Genomic DNA, 17,387 nt, shown 5'->3' with positions numbered 1-17,387 from the left:
AAACTGGCCAGGGGAAAAAAGTTGAAGCAAGAATCAAACAGAAAATACAATTTTAACTTGGAGCTGTAGAGAAAGAAAGAGAGGCACCGGGGCAAAAAAAAAACAAATTGGTGGTGGGGGAGGGTAGCTTACTCAGAGAATGGGACAGGATGCTGTAAAGAGAAGGGCCAAGGAGGAAGGAGAGGACATCTGGAGAGGGTGATTAAGGTGTGGTTCCTCTTCACCTACAAGGAAAAAAAAAGATTTATCAAAGGGAAAGGTAGAAAAGCTAAAAGGTAAATGTACCAACTGCTCCGTGCTCAATGCCTGGCCTGGACCATAAGCTGTATTCGATCACGGTCCCTTCTCCTCCCTATCCCCAGCTTCACCAGTACACCACTACAGCCCTTTAAGCTATCTCCACTGCAGGCTTGACCTTTTTATTGATCCATCCAAATCTCCACAGTTTGAGCCACGCCGTTGCAGCTACTTATTGGCCACATTGTACACCTGTCCCTCCATCATCACAGCCCCCCTCACCTCTTTCATCCCACCTACCCTCACTAAACTCCCATTTTCATACAGAAGACAACCGATTTATTGTGTGCACTGACTGACCCCATCAGTGCACAAATGTTACAAATACTTGACGCCACATTGTGTAACCGAGAGCATAGTTCTGGCTTCCATCACTGTTCAGCTTCTTTGGAGAACCTTAATATGTTGGCCCCTTGCACCAGAATACACAAATGTGCTCTGAACAGTATATGCTATTACTGAGCAGTGAAATATGGCATGGCAGTTCAAATTGCTGCTCTGTGTTTCGGTTGGCATTTGATGCCATGGAATCTCTGGCCTTTTTCCCAAAGAGTAGTTAATGGGATACAGCGACTGTGCTAATCCTAGGTGTTGTGTCCTCAAGAGCTTACATTTCTAATATAATGTTGGCTCAAGACATACCTCATGGGTGCATGTGAAATGCACAAATCTGTACCAGAAGAGCCTGTGCAAGCTTTTGTAGCCCCACTCCAATACTGAAATACCATGGAAGCATAAATAGCAAGGCACAAATGCCAACTGAACTCTTAGAATACTTCTGTAATTCAGCTTTTTTCGAAATCCCCTCTTTCCTGTGAAACCCTTTACCAGATCGTAACTAAGTAGGATAAATAAACCTTCTGCAAAAAAGCATTAACCCATTGAGCTGTTTTGCATATAATCTGAACCTTCAAATCTATGACTGGAGATTACATATACACGCACAGTGACAACCTGATTTGTTTACTTTTTGTTTTTTACCAGTACTTCACGTGTAACATAGATTTCTGTTGCAGTTGCATTAACTACATAAGCCATCTTAAAATGCAGCCTATATGTGTCCAATTAAGTAAAAGAGAATAGATTTACTAACTCTTTCCATGTTGCCAATTTCTTCGTGGCTAGCGCATAATTCATCAGATAACTGTCACTGAAAGCTCTACAAGACCCTTTTTTCTGCCCAGCTTTTGCAGGTTCCCAGAGTAATACATTTTTCCTCATTCCCAGCACTGGTGTCATCACAATTTCACTTAAGCCATACAAGCAAGCTTTCTGCATCATTTTCTCCAACTTAACTCTCCAGGATGGGAGCGAGATTCTGTAGATTTGTACCCCAAGATGTCTTTGAAATTTATATTTTTTGAGCTTCCATGATTGTAGGTAGGATAGAATCATAGTTTTATATATGTTGTTGCTTGAACATCTGGAGGTATCAGTTTCTAGCTCATGCCAGAAGAAGCTGGTTTGCATTGTTTTTAGAGGAATCTGTTTTACATATCTGTAATGGAGTATCAGCTACCATTTGTAGGTAAATGAAATGTATGCCGAGTTGAAGGAGGAGACAAGGTTTGGTTGTGCAGTCTTGCAACAAATTTTTGATTGAATGATTTCTGACTCAGCTCCTCAAAAAATGATGAATCTGCAAGAAGAACGTATGCACTTATGCATGCTTCTAACTGTTTATCCTACCAGTACTCCGCCAGTGGGTTGGTTCATTATCATGTTCCCAGCTCCCTTATTTCGTGTGAAGAGTCTGCATTTTTAGTAAACTTTTGTTTAGTCTTCAGCACCATAGAGTCCCCACCGTATCCTTCCCATTTGAGATTACATCTAGAGAGAACTGTTGCCTGTGCAATTGATATCTGAGGTACATTGGGAACTTTGTATAGAGTAGCTTTGGAAGCATCTGGGAGGGCTTCCTATTCTATTTTTCACTGATTCTGTTACCATCCACCAGTAGGCAGCATTACCATGTGTATTGGATTCTTAAAGATAAGGGTACAAAGTAACTACAACAAAGTGTGCCATATTTTAATTCCCTTCATGGTTGATTAAACATGGTTCTTATTCTCAAGAGTGCTTCTTCTTGGATAGAATGCCATACAAGAGAAAGTCTAGGATAAGTTGGTATGCAAATGATATACTTACTATAATGTAGTAACACAAAATCTGAAAGAGACACGTTAGTGATAGATTCCTTACCTTAGAATAACCCCAGGCGTCAGACTGGATCCGGAAATTTTTGCGTAGCAATACCCCTGCGCGCTGGTAGGCGTCGTCTGCGGCTCCGCGTCCGTCGTCGGCGTCGTGAGCGCCGGGATGACGTCATCGGAGTATATAGACGGCGCCCATGCGCGCTGACGTCAGTTCTTCTTTTTTCCGCGCCAGCTAGCGCAGATCCGGAAGAAGCTCTACCCCCAGTCACTTTTTGACTGAAAACTTTTTTGATCTTTTTGATCCTCTACTTAGTCGATTCTCGACTATCGGTGCCAGGGATGCCCGGGTTCAAGCCTTGCTCGAAGTGCGGCCGACTCATGTCGGTCACGGACCCCCATCGCCGGTGCCTGAAGTGCTTAGGCCTCGACCACGACGATCGGACCTGTGACGACTGCCGGGCCCTGACGTCGAAGGCTAGGCGGGAGCGGTCCCGCAAGCGTCTCGAGCTGAGGCAGTCGGCCCCGCGCCGCTCCAGGTCCCGGTCCCGGTCCCACGGGAGGTCGAGGGACAGGTCGCGAGGTCGGAGTCATCGACGTTCCGGGAGTGGTCACCGATCGTCTGGTTCCAAGTCCTCAGGTAAGAGGCATGAGAGGTCGGAGCGACACCATCGGTCCTCCGACCCGCCCCGTCGCTCGCTCGATGCGACCGGGGATTCGGGCGACACCGCCCACGCGGCTCCGCGGGAGTCGCAAGCGTCGCCGCCTGCCCCACACCTTCGGGTCCCTGGGCACGGCGCGTCGCAGGAGGAGGTCGAGAGATACCTCATGGCCATGAGGGCCCTCCCTCCTCAGTCGGTTCCCGTGGCGCCTTCGGGCCGATCGGCTCCGTCTGGAGGTCCTTCCGGGTCGGGCGCTTCGGCCCCGACGACGTCGGGTGCTTCGGCCCCGGCGCCGCTGGCGACTTCGGTCCCGGCGCCGCGCGACCTCGCTGGATCCGGCTCCGGATCCGGGACCTCGCCGGTCGACCCTGCGACCTCACCGGCGACGTCCCTTCAGGTGTCGTCCCCGGCAGCCGTAGTGGTTGCCGACCCCAATGCTTCCTACGGTCCGCCTCAGGCGTCGGAGGGGCGCCGCTGGGCGCCGATTCCGTCGGCCGTCGGAGAATTCTATCTCCACGAGGAGGCCCTGGCTGTTAATCCTGGTCTCCAGGAGCTGGGTGACGAGGAGCAGTGGGAGGGGTCCGAGGACCTTCTGGCACGTGATTGCCAGTCTCATCAGGACTGGACATATGAGCTTGGGGAGGCCAGTGGTATTGACACATCGCCAGACACTGGATTTACGTCGCCCCCGACTGTGGCTTCGGAGGCGGGTTCTGCTTACAGTGTAGTGTTGACGAAGGCAGCTAAGGCCCTAAACCTTGAGCTCCCCGTCGCGGCCGTGAGGACTAATCTCCTCACTGAGGTACTCAAACAGCAGTCCGGCTCCGCGGAGCCCCTTCTGCCGTTCAATGAGGCCTTGTGTGACGTTCTGCTGGGCACTTGGTCCAAGCCCGCCACAGGCCCCCCTGTGGATAGGAACGTGGCCAGACGCTACCGCCCGGCACCGGGCGACCCTTGCTTTTTGTCCACCCACCCCACCCCCGAGAGCCTGGTCATCCAGGCCTCCAACTCCCAGTCCGCATTCCCGTCGGCCCCGCCCGACAGGGAATCCAAGAGATTTGAACAGTTCGGGAAGAAGGTCTTCTCGTCTGTGAGCCTAGGGCTCCGGTCAGTGAACACCAACTGTCTCTTGGGCCGCTACACCCACACTCTGTGGGACACGGTTGCGGAGGTGCTGCCACAATGCTCTGAGGAGGTCAGGGCTAAACTCAGCCAAACCCTTGCGGACGGCCGAGATGCGGCACGCTTTTCCATCCGGTGTGGGCTGGATACCACGGACTCACTGGGCAGGGCGATGGCAACGACGGTGGCGGTTCGACGCCACGCCTGGTTGAGGTCCGCCAATTTCTCGGCCGATGTCCAGGCCACTCTCCTGGACATGCCGTTTGATGGCCGTCGCCTCTTCGGCGACAAGGCAGACCATGCGCTGGAACGTTTTAAGGACTCCAGGGCCACGGCCAAGTCCTTGGGCCTTGCGGCCCCACGCCAGCAATCGGGTGCCTTTCGCTCCTTTCGTGGCCACGGAAGGGGCGCCCCACCACGGACCGTCAGCCACGCGCCGCAGAATGTTCAGCAACGCGGTGGCGGCCGTGGGAACCGCCGTGGCGGTGGTCGGGGCCAGCGGCGAGGCCAGTCCACACCTCCCTCAGCAGCCCCCGCCTCAAAACCTTCCTAGTCCGAGTTTTCAGGCCCATGTGACGCCTGTGGGAGGCAGGGTTCGCCATCACCTCTCCCACTGGCATACAGTCACTTCGGACAGGTGGGTGCTGCAAATTGTCCGAAGGGGTTTCTCCCTCCCCTTCGAGTCTTCCCCTCCATCCATGCCACCTCAATGCCACCGTGTGTCGGGGGATCACTTGCGACTTCTGCAAGAGGAAGTTTCGGCCCTCTTGGCCAAGAGGGCCATCGAGCGCGTTCCTGGGCCAGAAGTAGGACGTGGCTGTTACTCCCACTACTTTCTGGTACCCAAGAAGGGCAAAGGGGGCCTACGCCCTATCTTGGATCTGCGGAACGTCAACGGCTTCCTCCGTACGGAGAAGTTCAAGATGCTCACTTTGGCTCAGGTCCTGGCTGCCCTGGACCCAGGAGACTGGATGGTAGCGTTGGACTTGCAGGACGCCTATTTCCACATCCCCGTCCTGCCGGCCCACCGGCGTTACCTGCGGTTCACGGTAGGCCACGAGCACTTTCAGTTTACCGTGCTCCCCTTCGGCCTTACCAGCGCCCCACGGGTGTTCACGAAGGTGATGGCGGTGGTCGCAGCCCATCTGCGCAGGCAAGGGGTGTCAGTCTTCCCCTACCTCGACGACTGGTTGTTGAAGGCGGGCTCGCCCCAGACAGTCGTCAGCCACCTCCAGACTACGGCCGACCTCCTGCACTTGCTGGGGTTCTCCATCAATGTGCCGAAGTCGCACCTGTGTCCCTCTCAGAAGCTCCTTTTCATCGGAGCGGTTCTCGACTCGGCGCAGTTTCGGGTTTACCCACCCGAGCAGCGGGTTCGGGATATTCAGGCTCTGATTCCTATCTTCGGGCCGTTATCCCGGGTCTCGGTCAGGTTGACGCTGCGGCTTCTGGGACTGATGGCCTCCTGCATCCTTCTGGTGCGTCACGCCAGGTGGCGGATGCGGGCTCTGCAGTGGGACCTGAAGTTTCAGTGGGCCCAGCATCAGGGCAACCTGTCCGATCATGTCCTGATCTCGGAGGGCACTGCGAAACAACTGCAGTGGTGGCTCACGGACCGCGACTGGGTCAGTGGCAGACCCCTCTCTCTACCCCAGCCGGAGCACGTAGTTGTGACGGACGCGTCCCTCCAGGGCTGGGGAGGCCACATGGGAGAGGCGGAGATCAGAGGCCTCTGGTCTCCGGCGGAGTCCCGGCTTCACATCAACCTTCTGGAGCTGCGGGCGATTCGTCTTGCACTGAAGGCATTCCTCCCCTCTGTCAGGGGGAGCGTGGTGCAAGTGTTCACCGACAACACCACCGCCATGTGGTACTGCAACAAACAGGGCGGTGTGGGGTCGTGGACCCTTTGCCAGGAGGCTCTGCGCCTCTGGCAGTGGCTGGAACATCAGGGCGTGACTCTGGTGGTTCAACACCTGGCAGGATCTCTGAATGCCAGGGCGGACGAACTCAGCCGCCGGTGCATGATGGATCACGAATGGCGTCTGAACTCGGACGTGGCGCAAGGTCTCTTTCGACAGTGGGGAGAGCCTTGGTTAGATCTATTCGCCACAGAAGGGAACGCGCAATGTCAGCAGTTCTGCGCGTTGGAGTTTCCAAGGCGGCACTCGCTCGGAGACGCTTTTCGTCGCGAGTGGAGCTGCGGCCTGTTGTACGCCTTTCCGCCTATACCACTTCTGCCCAGAGTGCTGAAGAAGATCAGGCGCGACCGGGCCCAAGTTATCCTTGTGGCTCCGGACTGGGCTCGAAGATACTGGTATCCCGAGCTACTCAGCATGTCAGTCGATCCCCCGATTCGTCTGCCTCTTCGGGAGGACCTTCTGTCGCAGCAGCAGGGGACGGTCCTGCACCCGAACCTGTCCAGTCTCCACCTACAAGCTTGGAGATTGAGCGGCGGCAGTTGAGGCCATTTGACTTGCCTCCCGAAGTCTGTGACATCATTCTGGCAGCCAGGCGTCCCTCCACAAAGTCGGTATACGCCTGCCGGTGGAATAGGTTTGTGGCATGGTGCACAGCAAAGGCTGTGGATCCCCTCTCTGCACCCCTTTCGGAAGTGCTGCTCTTTCTTCTTTCCCTTGCCCAGCAGGGCTCTGCTCTGGGCACTCTTAAAGGGTACCTTTCTGCTCTTTCTGCCTTCTTGAGGCTACCAGATCAGCCTTCTTTGTTCAAGTCCCCTATAGTGAGTAGATTTCTGAAGGGCATCACACACATGTTCCCTCCTGTTCCCTTCGTGATGCCCCAGTGGGACTTGAACCTTGTTCTCACCTATCTGATGTGTGCTCCCTTTGAGCCACTTCATAACTGTCCTCTTCGTCTCCTTACGCTGAAGACGGCCTTCCTGGTTGCCATCACCTCTGCCAGGAGGGTGAGTGAGCTCCAGGCTCTTTCTTCTTCTCCGCCTTTCCTGTCTGTTCATCCTGATAAGGTGGTGTTGCGTACACGACCTTCCTTTCTGCCCAAGGTTGTCACGGCCTTCCACATCGGGCAGTCCATCACCTTGCCCACCTTCTTTCCGCCTCCGCATCCCTCGAAAGAGGAAGAGAGGCTCCACCGTCTGGATCCAAAACGTGCGCTCTCCTACTACCTGGACCGCACTCGCCAATTCCGGGTGGATGACCAACTCTTCGTTGGTTACGTGGGCGCGAAGAAGGGAAAGGCTGTACACAAGAGGACCATCTCAAGGTGGATCATCTTGTGCATCCAAGCATGCTACTCTATGGCGAGGAAGGAGCCCCCGGCTGGATTGCGGGCTCACTCCACTCGGGCCACGGCAACGACAACTGCCCTGGGCCGCGGTGTCCCCCTACAGGACATCTGTCAGGCAGCCACGTGGGCCTCGCTCCACACGTTCGCAAGACACTACTGCCTGGACAGTCAAGTCCGGAGGGATGGCTTCTTTGGCCGTTCCGTCCTCCAGGACTTTCTGGTGTGATATTGGTTCGCAGACCCACCACCGGGGTTGGTATTGCTGGGGTATCTATTCTAAGGTAAGGAATCTATCACTAACGTGTCTCTTTCAGATGCACAAGTTACTACTTGTGTAACGATATATCTGTAAGAGACATTAGTTAGTGATAGATTCCTTACCGCCCTCCCATCCTCCCCGTTCTGCGAACTGATATTTAGGGTTAAGGTCATCCCCTTTCAGGGCCCTAGTTTCAATGGCACCAGTGTTAGTTCTATCATGGCTCTGCGTATCTGGCGCGGAAAAGCTGTGTTATCAGAACTGACGTCAGCGCGCATGGGCGCCGTCTATATACTCCGATGACGTCATCCCGGCGCTCACGACGCCGACGACGGACGCGGAGCCGCAGACGACGCCTACCAGCGCGCAGGGGTATTGCTACGCAAAAATTTCCGGATCCAGTCTGACGCCTGGGGTTATTCTAAGGTAAGGAATCTATCACTAACTAATGTCTCTTACAGATATATCGTTACACAAGTAGTAACTTGTGCTTCTGTGCCATACCTTTTCCTACATTGCAACATTGATAATTAAACCTTAGTGGTATAACAACTCTATGTATTCGATGCTCAAATGTCTTTTGCATCCATATGTTTCCATTTTGAACTAAGCACTTGTACAATGACAATATCTTAAAAATGTTTTGTATTTTTATCCCCTTTCTTTTCTACCATCTACCCTTGCAAACCCCACCTCCTCACTAAAGTAACTTGAGGAACCGCGGAAGCTCTCTCTGTGATATTGCCATTCTCGTAGTGGACATCATGCACGGTTTAGAACCTCAGACAATAGAATCTATAAACCTATTGAAAACGAAGAAGTGCCCTTTTATTGTCGCTTTGAATAAGGTAAGCTTATTTTCAGGTTTTCCTTTACACTTAAAAATGAGAGGTTCGGAAGTAAAAAAAAAAAATCTTAAGCTGTTTGAAGTTTGGCTGTTGCTTCTTCTTGACTGAAAAATGATTATGGTTTTCATGAACAATTAATTTTAGGACCGTTGACTATCTTTGCCACTCACTATATAGTGAACAATTAATTTCACATATGTATTTATTAATCTTAGAAACAAGGTCCTCACAATGTGCATTTAGTATCTGGCTCCTTTTTGGAGTACATTTCATCAAATGGGGAAAGGATCACTTGTCCTGCGAAAAACTTAGGTCTGCAGGTTGGTAACTGGGTGTCTCCCAATAAAATGACCCTCATACACGTGTGTTTCTCTCTTGCTTGTTTTGTCGAGTGATGAGAGGTCATGTGCTGTCTCTGCCTCCGTCCGTTTTTTTTTTTTTTTTCCTTCCGGGTGGACGGAGGCAGAGACAGCACATGCTGCAGACGAGGACGTTAAGGCGAAAGCGCTACCGTCTTCCTCATAGAACCTCCCTCCCCTGATGAGGCAACTAGCTACTAATAAGGAGGTACAATAAGACCTCTCATCACTCGAAGAATCAGGTTACAAATTTACCTATTCTTTCACTTTTTTCCATCACTTTCACCCCTGGTCCTGAAGAAAGCTGTCTGACAAATTGTCACCTATAGCTGAAACATGTCGACCATTTTAGCAGACCCTTAAGTGCGCTAGAATTCATAACAGATTCCACAGCAGCACGATCATCCCGTTTTTAACAATAGTCCAATTCCAAAATTAATAAACTTCCAAGTACTGGATATCTGGACTATTTTTTAACATCACTCATCACTATCCCGATCACTCTATTTCCACGATCACTACTGCCTTAAAACTTAAGGTACAACCTCCTGGTGGAGGGTGCACACAAATGACTTGACCCAGTGATTACGCACACACGTGTGATATAAGCGGGGACACCTCATATACCGCTTACGAAAACAAGCAAGAGAGAAACACACGTGTATGAGGGTCATTTTATTGGGAGACACCCAGTTACCAACCTGCAGACCTAAGTTTTTCGCAGGACAAGTGATCCTTTCCCCATTTGATGAAATGTAATTTAACAGGAGTTTGAAAGGATCTCATCTCTTACTCCCCCCAATTGATTTCCTTTTTGGAGTACACAGTTGACCCTAGGAAACTGGATCATGGTACTTCATAAATGAGCGACTAACAGAGTACATTTGAAACAGGAATACATTTATGCAGCCCCCTAAGAGACAGACTGAAGTGCGGATGCGTTGTTACAAGCGTTTGCAAGCAGAGCTAAGACCAACCACTGTATTCCTTGTTCCTCATTTATGCCCTGTGACACAACCTTTATTATGCCTTCATTTCTGCGCTTTCCTTGGGTCGCTTCTCTTATTTCTTCCCAGCTGATTTGGGCCACTCCTCCAATAGTTTGTTTTTATTGCGTAATCTTTGTATCTGCTACAAGACTGTGTTGTAGATCTGCTGTGCAGCTGATGTCGTAGAAAGCATAGCCCTGATTTCTGCCATGTACCTAGCCTTGAAGAAATTTCCTTATATTTGGATTTCAAGGGAAAGAACATTGGAAAAAAAGTGAGTCTTGCTTTACCGATGCTGGTTTTGGCTTCTCCAATACTTGTGTGGCATAAACATTGGCAAAGTCAGTACAGTCTGACAGCTATCTTGGAAGTCTATTTTTGTTTAGTTTATTATAGTTGTACTGTTCTGAGATGGCCTTTGTGATGCATCACTTAGACTCAACGTGATGGCCATCTTTTAATGGTTTAACTATAGTAAACAGTAGACAAATAGAACTCATGATGGCTGCCTTGTTTTGTAATGTTACCTGTAGAGGCAATATTGTGGTCTTCTTGGGATTCAATTTTTTCTGTTGTGTTTATTGTAGAATTTCAAGATGTCACCACATTGCAACCACATGTGACAGTGGAAAAGAGGCAGTGCCATAAACGTTAGTGATAAACATCAGAAGCCAAAGAAAATGCAAAAGGACAAAATAATTCTCTTTTGTGTGCAATGGAAGGATGCAAATTAAATATAATTCTAAAACAGCATTACTCCATGTGTGGGACAAACAATAGGGCGGAAAGCCACCTGATCATGGCCAAGCACATTAATTGGACAAGAAAGCCATTTAATCATGAGTAAGGGGCTGACCCTAAACCCACTTCAAGTATGTAAGTGTGGTATGCAGTGCTGTCTGCACCCGACAGATAAAGCTGGAGGTAAAGATAAACATTTCCAGAAAGTTTCCAAATCCACTGGCAGCTAAAAGGTGTTAGAAATAGTGGAATGTGAATCCTCTTTGCCAAACCCTTAATTGTAAATGTTGCAAATTTTAACCCTTAAAAGATGAAAGGAATGACGGGAAGCAGAGGCGAAAAAAAAATTGGTATACTCTAGCAAGTCGACAGTAATCTTTCTGGTTTCTGTTGCTCAAGTGATAAGCTATCCTAGATACTGTCCCACATCTTGGCCTATAAGATTCAGCGTATCCTTTGCCCTAGTCTCTTCCTTTAAAGTAATGTGACTTGACCCTTTAATGGCATACCACAAGGACTGGAGTGGTAGTTTTACTTATCAAGCTTCTATTCTCTTTAGGACAATGGTAGATAAGATCACTAAGTATTGCATAGTCATAGACAGATAGGATAATGTTGACTGAATCCTAACTTTACTGCTCTACTTTCCAGCAATATCAGCTGTTTCAGTCTTTCAACCGAAAATGCTAATTTCTTTTCCAAATAGGCTCATATATGTGCAGAGTGAAAATGTGCACTTGATTTGCACTAGCCGCATTACATCTCTAAGGGTGTTCTATGTGGAAGTTGTGATTCATTTTTCTATGGGGTAAAATGTATAGTGCAGTGTAAGAACAAAATGGGTGCATGGGTTTTTGTAATTCAGCTTCTAGATTGATTTGTGGAAAAGCAACTTTACTGTACAGAGAGTTGATTTCCTTTTACTACAGGTAGATACAAAGCTCATTACTATTACTTGTGTTTTGAAATTGTGTTAGTAGTTGAGGGGATAAGTACTCATATCAAGTGGGGGGGACGGAGCTTGCCGGCAACGATGGCTGACGCTTAAAGTGAGAGCTCCGCGCCGTCACTCCTAACTATCCTGAATTAATCCTTATTTAGCTGAGCCCCGAGGAAAGCGACGCTGTCGCCCTGCCCCCGGGGGAGCCTGACTGCAGCTGCGAAGCCGCGGGGAGAATCAGAGCCTCCACAGCGGAGAACGAACACGAGCAGACATCGCGGCTAACTAGGCCGCAAAGCCACGCCCATGTCTAGAACCCACCCCGGAGTGCGTCACCCGATGTGCGGCCTGCGGAACGGCCTAAGACGCGAAGGGCTCGGACCTCACGATTGGACCGAGTACTGGGAGCAAAACTCAGCAGCGGCTACCTACCCTACCTCCCCCCCCCCCCCCCCCCCCCCCTCTCCCCAGCGTGTGTGGTGGGGACTACAGACGACAGCTTGCCCCTGATGGACTGTACCAACTTTCGGGGAGAAGCGGCCGGTAACGGTGTGGCGCCATTACACTTGGGAGATACTGCACCGAGGGCGCTGACTACCTGGAGGGACGCGGCGACAGACCCAAAGGGCGAACGAATGGCGAGCTCCACATAGTCCAACTGTGCGGCTCTTGGACTTCATAGCGCAGGAGAGCGCGGTGTTGCGCCCGAATCACGGACGGGGCCTGGTGAGGCCCGGGTGAGCCGGCGCTGGACACGCACGTGGGAAGGAGAACGGTAGTGTGTTGTACACTCCCGGGGCCTGATCCTGACAGTTGGGGAGGCTGAGCCATAACTGCGAGCAACCCTTGAGCTTTGGACGTTTGAGAGACCCGCAGCGCTCGACCAGAGCTGGCCAAAGCAACTGGAAAGCCCACGAAGAAAGCCCACTCGGTGATTACTGAAGGGGACAACATGGGAAAAGGAGATAAGACGCAGTCCAAGCTGGCGTTTGAACAGCGCAGAGCGCAGCCTCTGGAAACACAGGAATCCTCGCCCACGCAGCAGAGCAAAGGCCCGGAGAGCTCGTTTTACGCGGACATCAAGGGGCTCCTAGTCACCATGGAGAAGAGCCTTCAGGACAGCATGACCGCGATAGGTACGAAAATAGACGCTCTTACTTATCGCATGGACCGAATGTCCGAGAGAGTGGACAAACACGCGGAGAGACTGGATATGTCCGAAAGGCGCCTGGCTGAACTGGAAGAGGCCCAAACCTGGATAAAGATCGCAAACAGATGGGGAAGCTTCTCCAGGTCATACAGGATAAATCGGAAGATTTGGAGGCTCGCTCTCGGCGCTCAAATATACGAATTACGGGCGTATCGTAAACGACGCAAGTGGGGAAAATGGAACTGTTCGTGGAAAAATTGCTCATCACGCTGCTAGGAGACGGTGTATTTTCGCCCATGTTTATAGTGGAAAGGGCGCATCGCTCGCTGGGCCCAGGGCCGCGCCCGGGTGCCCCCCCCCCCCCCGAGACCAATTATCGCAAAGCTCCTGAACTACAGGGACAGGGACACTGTTCTGCAACTGGCAGGGAACTGAAAAAGGGAAACTGCCATACGAGGGGTCATCGATCTCATTGTACCCAGACTTCACGGCGAGGGTACAGGAGGAACGCCGTCAGTTTGCCCCATACAAACAGCAGATACGCGATCTAGGGTTGGATTACGCCATGTTGTACCCAGCAAAGCTGCGCATCAATCGACAGGGGCATTCTCATTTCTTCACTGACCCAAAGGAACTGCAGAAAGCATTGAAAACGTGGTCTAAGGACAGAAGGAACAGTCCTAGAGGCCAGGACGGAGAACAAGACCTTGCCAGCGGCTTGGAAGACCCGGAGTAGAACGCTGGAGCCGCTGCTACTTCTTCACGGACTCCTGCATTTCGGAGGGAGTGAGCCCTTGAGAAGTGGCAGTATGATGCTGGATTGGGGCCCCTTGGCTTGCTGAGATTCGGACGGGGCCTACTACCTGCGGCAGGGCGGCGCCCTCGCGCGGAGCCCTGGTGAGATCATTCCAAGTTATACTATCATTGGCCCTACTGTAAATATATTCTGATCTGGTTGGCCTCGGTGACTGCTTGAGACCTATGGTTACGAGCGGCCAGACTACATTGAACCAGTAAAGGGTGGGGGGGGTGGAGGGGGGAGATGCCACCTGGATGTTGTTGGGTATCCCCTGGGCGGTGGAAGATGGCGCGCGATCTGGTGCGCGAGAGCTAAGACACTGAAGGAGTGACGGGGCCAAGAGGCTCTCAATGCCGAGATGGACTATGCAATTGCACCCTGAACTGATCTCGGCAACCTCTGCCCTCGTGCTGTTCGCACAACTGAACCCCACTTGGGATTCTTTGGGACATGGGGAAGGGAGGAGGGGGGACTTTTCTCTCATGCTAGGCCATGTTGGGGTTGGTGTGGGTGGCGGGAGGGGGATTCAGGGGACAAGGGGAAGGTTATTGTTTAGATGTTTACTCACGGTGTACCTTCCTCAGGGGGCATGGCCTACTGCATGTTCATGACACAGCTAACCTTCGCACACCTGACCACCCTCTCAGAATTCACGACACGTCCTCATGGCTGATGTAACAAGTGCACAGACAGACGCACGGCCACCCTCGCTAAGTGCCCTAACATGAAATGTCGGGGGGGCTGAACGACTACAGGAAACTCAGAAAGGTGTTAAGCTACCTCAAACGCCATAATATCGATATAGCACTTTTGCAGGAAACGCACTTACCGCTCACGAGTAGAATGCTTCACACCAGAGGCCTAGAAGGGCGTATAGCAGCAGCTGGGTTCACCACACATGCGAGGGGAGTTACCCAAAAACAAACATCCAAATACAAATGCTGGGTGCGGACACTGAGGGCAGGTATGTTATAGCGTCCTGTAAGGGTCTGGGGATGGATTTACTAGTTGTTAACACCTATGGCCCCAACTACGATTCCCCTGAATTCTTTGACACTCTGGCCAGTGAGATAGGTAGACACGGCAACCCACATGTACTATGGGTTGGGGACTTTAATTTAACGCTTAACCCGGACATAGATAGGTCATCGGGCCCCCCCGTAGACCCGCTACAGCTGCACAATCGCTCACAACAAAGTTAATAATGTTAGATATGGATGACGTGTGGAGGAGTAGAAACGCTGGGCGGGGCGGCTTCACACACTATTCTGCATTTCACGAAATACACATGAGAATTGACTACTGGTTTGCCACTGCGGGGATCAATCGAACTATCAAGCAATGCAAGGTGCTGCCGCGCACACTCTCGGACCACTCCCCAGTACTGATAGCCATAGAAACCCCTGCGAAAAGGTTTGCCCCATTCACATGGCGCTTCCCGCCTTACTTCCTCCTAGTCCCAATTTTCCGCGGGGAGCTAGCAGAGGCGATTGACGTGTTTTATGAGAAGAATGTGGGCTCAGTAGAGGACTTCCAGACGATCTGGGAAGCGTTTAAGTTCTATATTCAGGGCATAGCGATGTCTAAGCACTCTAGTGTCCTGAAGGCCACAAGGACCAAACTAACGGAGCTGGAACATCAGCTGCAAGCACTTGAGGAACAAAGGCGATCTAGACCAGACAAAGCAGTTGAGGAGGAAATTAAGCGCATTCTGGTGGAATACCACGAGGCAGCAGACAGGGAGGTCCAGCACCTGGGCAAATATGCCACAGCCCGAACATACGGCGAGGGGGAGCGACCAGGCTCAGTTTTGGCTAATATCCTTAAGGGCCGAAGGGGAAAGGCGCTAGTCTCAGAGCAGAGAAATGCAGACGGAGACAGAGTGACGGATGAGGCGGAAATTGCTGCGGTCTTCAGAGACTACTATTCGGAGCTGTACTCCTCCAAGGGTGGCAACTTGTCGGCTGAAGTACTAGACTATCTGGAACACATAAAGCTCCCGTTCCTCCCAAATTCCAAAAGGGAATTCCTCATGTGCCTTTTGACGAAATCAGAGATGCACTGGCCAGTGTGAAATCAGGCAGCGCGCCAGGTACAGACGGACTCTCAGTCGACTTTTATAAAACCTTTCAAGAACAACTACTGCCGCACATACATACACTTCTGGAAGACATCTGTGTCCAGGGCAGCATGCCTAGCTCTATGAGGGAGGCTATGATTGTCACTATTCTAAAACCAGGTAAGCCACATGACGACTGTGGTTCATACCGCCCACTATCGTTGCTAAACGTTGACACCAAATGTACGCTAAAGTCCTAGCAACTAGGCTGGCGTTGCTGGCCCCTGACTTAGTGGCTCCAGAACAAGCGGGGTTCATACCATCCAGAAATCTGACGTACAATATCAGGACAGTGCTAGGAACCATCCAACATGTCAAGCAGGATGTACTGGCGGTGGCGCTTTTCCTAGATATGGAGAAGGCGTTCGACTCCGTGGAATGGCCGTTCCTCCTTCAGGTGCTACGACGGATGGGACTTGGCGAACCATTCATACAAATGGTGAGCGTTCTTTATGACGGACCTTCGGCGAGGGTGCGTGTGGGCAACGCGATCTCCCACCCCCTTTACATAGGCTGGGGTACCCGTCAGGGATGCCCATTATCCTTCTTGCTATAAGCACTAGCAGCAGAGCCTCTGGCTTGTGCTCTAAGAGAATATCATAGCCATGAAGGTATACGCGTCCCCACGTACAAAATAGTGGTGTCCATGTACGCGGATGATACGCTATTATACGCACATGACCCTGCTACCACACTTCCCCCACTTCTAAGAGAGGTGGTACGATTTGGAGCGCTATCAGGACTCAAGGTTAATTGGGCAAAATCGGTGGTGCTGCCCCTGACTCCGGTGACCAAACAGGTGGAGACCGAGTTCCCTATCCAGTGGACTGAAGACCCGATCAGGTACCTGGGGATTCAGATCCACACAGATCCGGACCTGCTCATCAGCCAGAACTACGGGAGAGCGGTTAGTAAGCTGGAGGACGATGTAGAGATCTGGAGTAAACTGCCTCTTACACTAATGGGCCGTATAGCATATCATGAAGATGGTAGTACTACCGAGGTTCTTGTTCCTTTTCAACGCTCTGCCAATAGTGCTCTCCAGGGCCTTCTTTCAACGCCTGACGAGCCTCATGATAAACCTGGCGTGGGCGGGGAAACAACCGAGAGTCAAATGGACAACGTTCACCCTGCCGTACAGCATGGGGGGCTTAGCAGCTCCGGACCTTGAACTGTACTACAGGGCGGCCCCGGCATCCCACCTCCATACCTGGATCCATGGCGACACAGATTCCGCATGTCCGAATGGAGCGCCTGTTTGCGCATCCACTGTCACTCCCGGCAACGATCTGCAAGCTGCAGGATCGACGAACAGGAATATTGGATTCCATCTCCTCCACCAACGCTTGGCACTCTCTCCTACTTCGCCAGGGAGGGGCGACACTGTACTCGCCGGAGATGCCGATGGAATGGATGCTTTGGCTCCCACCCATGGCTGAAAGGGCGGTCATAAAAGAACTTCGAAACTGGGATTAAGTAAAGCGGGCGACCTATTTCACGATGGCGTAGTCAAAACCTGGGAACAAATACGAGGAGATGGAAGTGAACCTCCGCTGCTCCAACGCTTTCGCTTTCATAGAACCCGGAGTGCCCTCATGGAGATTCTGGGCCCAGACATGGCGGAGCCTCCGGATGTCCCTGAATTGTCATATTTAATTAAACGCAAGGAGCTTAAGAAGCTCCTA

The 17,387-nt window shown here is 51.4% G+C and overlaps 1 protein-coding gene across 2 annotated transcripts in view; it reads left to right on the top strand.

The window, feature by feature from the left end:
• EIF5B (eukaryotic translation initiation factor 5B) overlaps window positions 1-17,387 on the top strand; it is a 697,227-nt gene that overhangs the window by 440,921 nt on the left and 238,919 nt on the right. For both annotated transcript variants that reach the window (XM_086934729.1, XM_086934728.1), the window contains exon 14: window positions 8,464-8,605. In XM_086934729.1, coding sequence (XP_086790855.1) covers window positions 8,464-8,605 — 142 coding nt within the window. The remainder of the gene's footprint in view (window positions 1-8,463; window positions 8,606-17,387) is intronic.

Source organism: Lissotriton vulgaris, chromosome 8 (genome assembly GCF_964263255.1).
Source record: "Lissotriton vulgaris chromosome 8, aLisVul1.2, whole genome shotgun sequence".
NCBI classification, from domain to species: Eukaryota; Metazoa; Chordata; class Amphibia; order Caudata; family Salamandridae; genus Lissotriton; species Lissotriton vulgaris.
The sequence above is the reverse complement of the archived record's forward strand: the minus strand, read 5'-3'. Positions and strand labels throughout refer to the sequence as shown.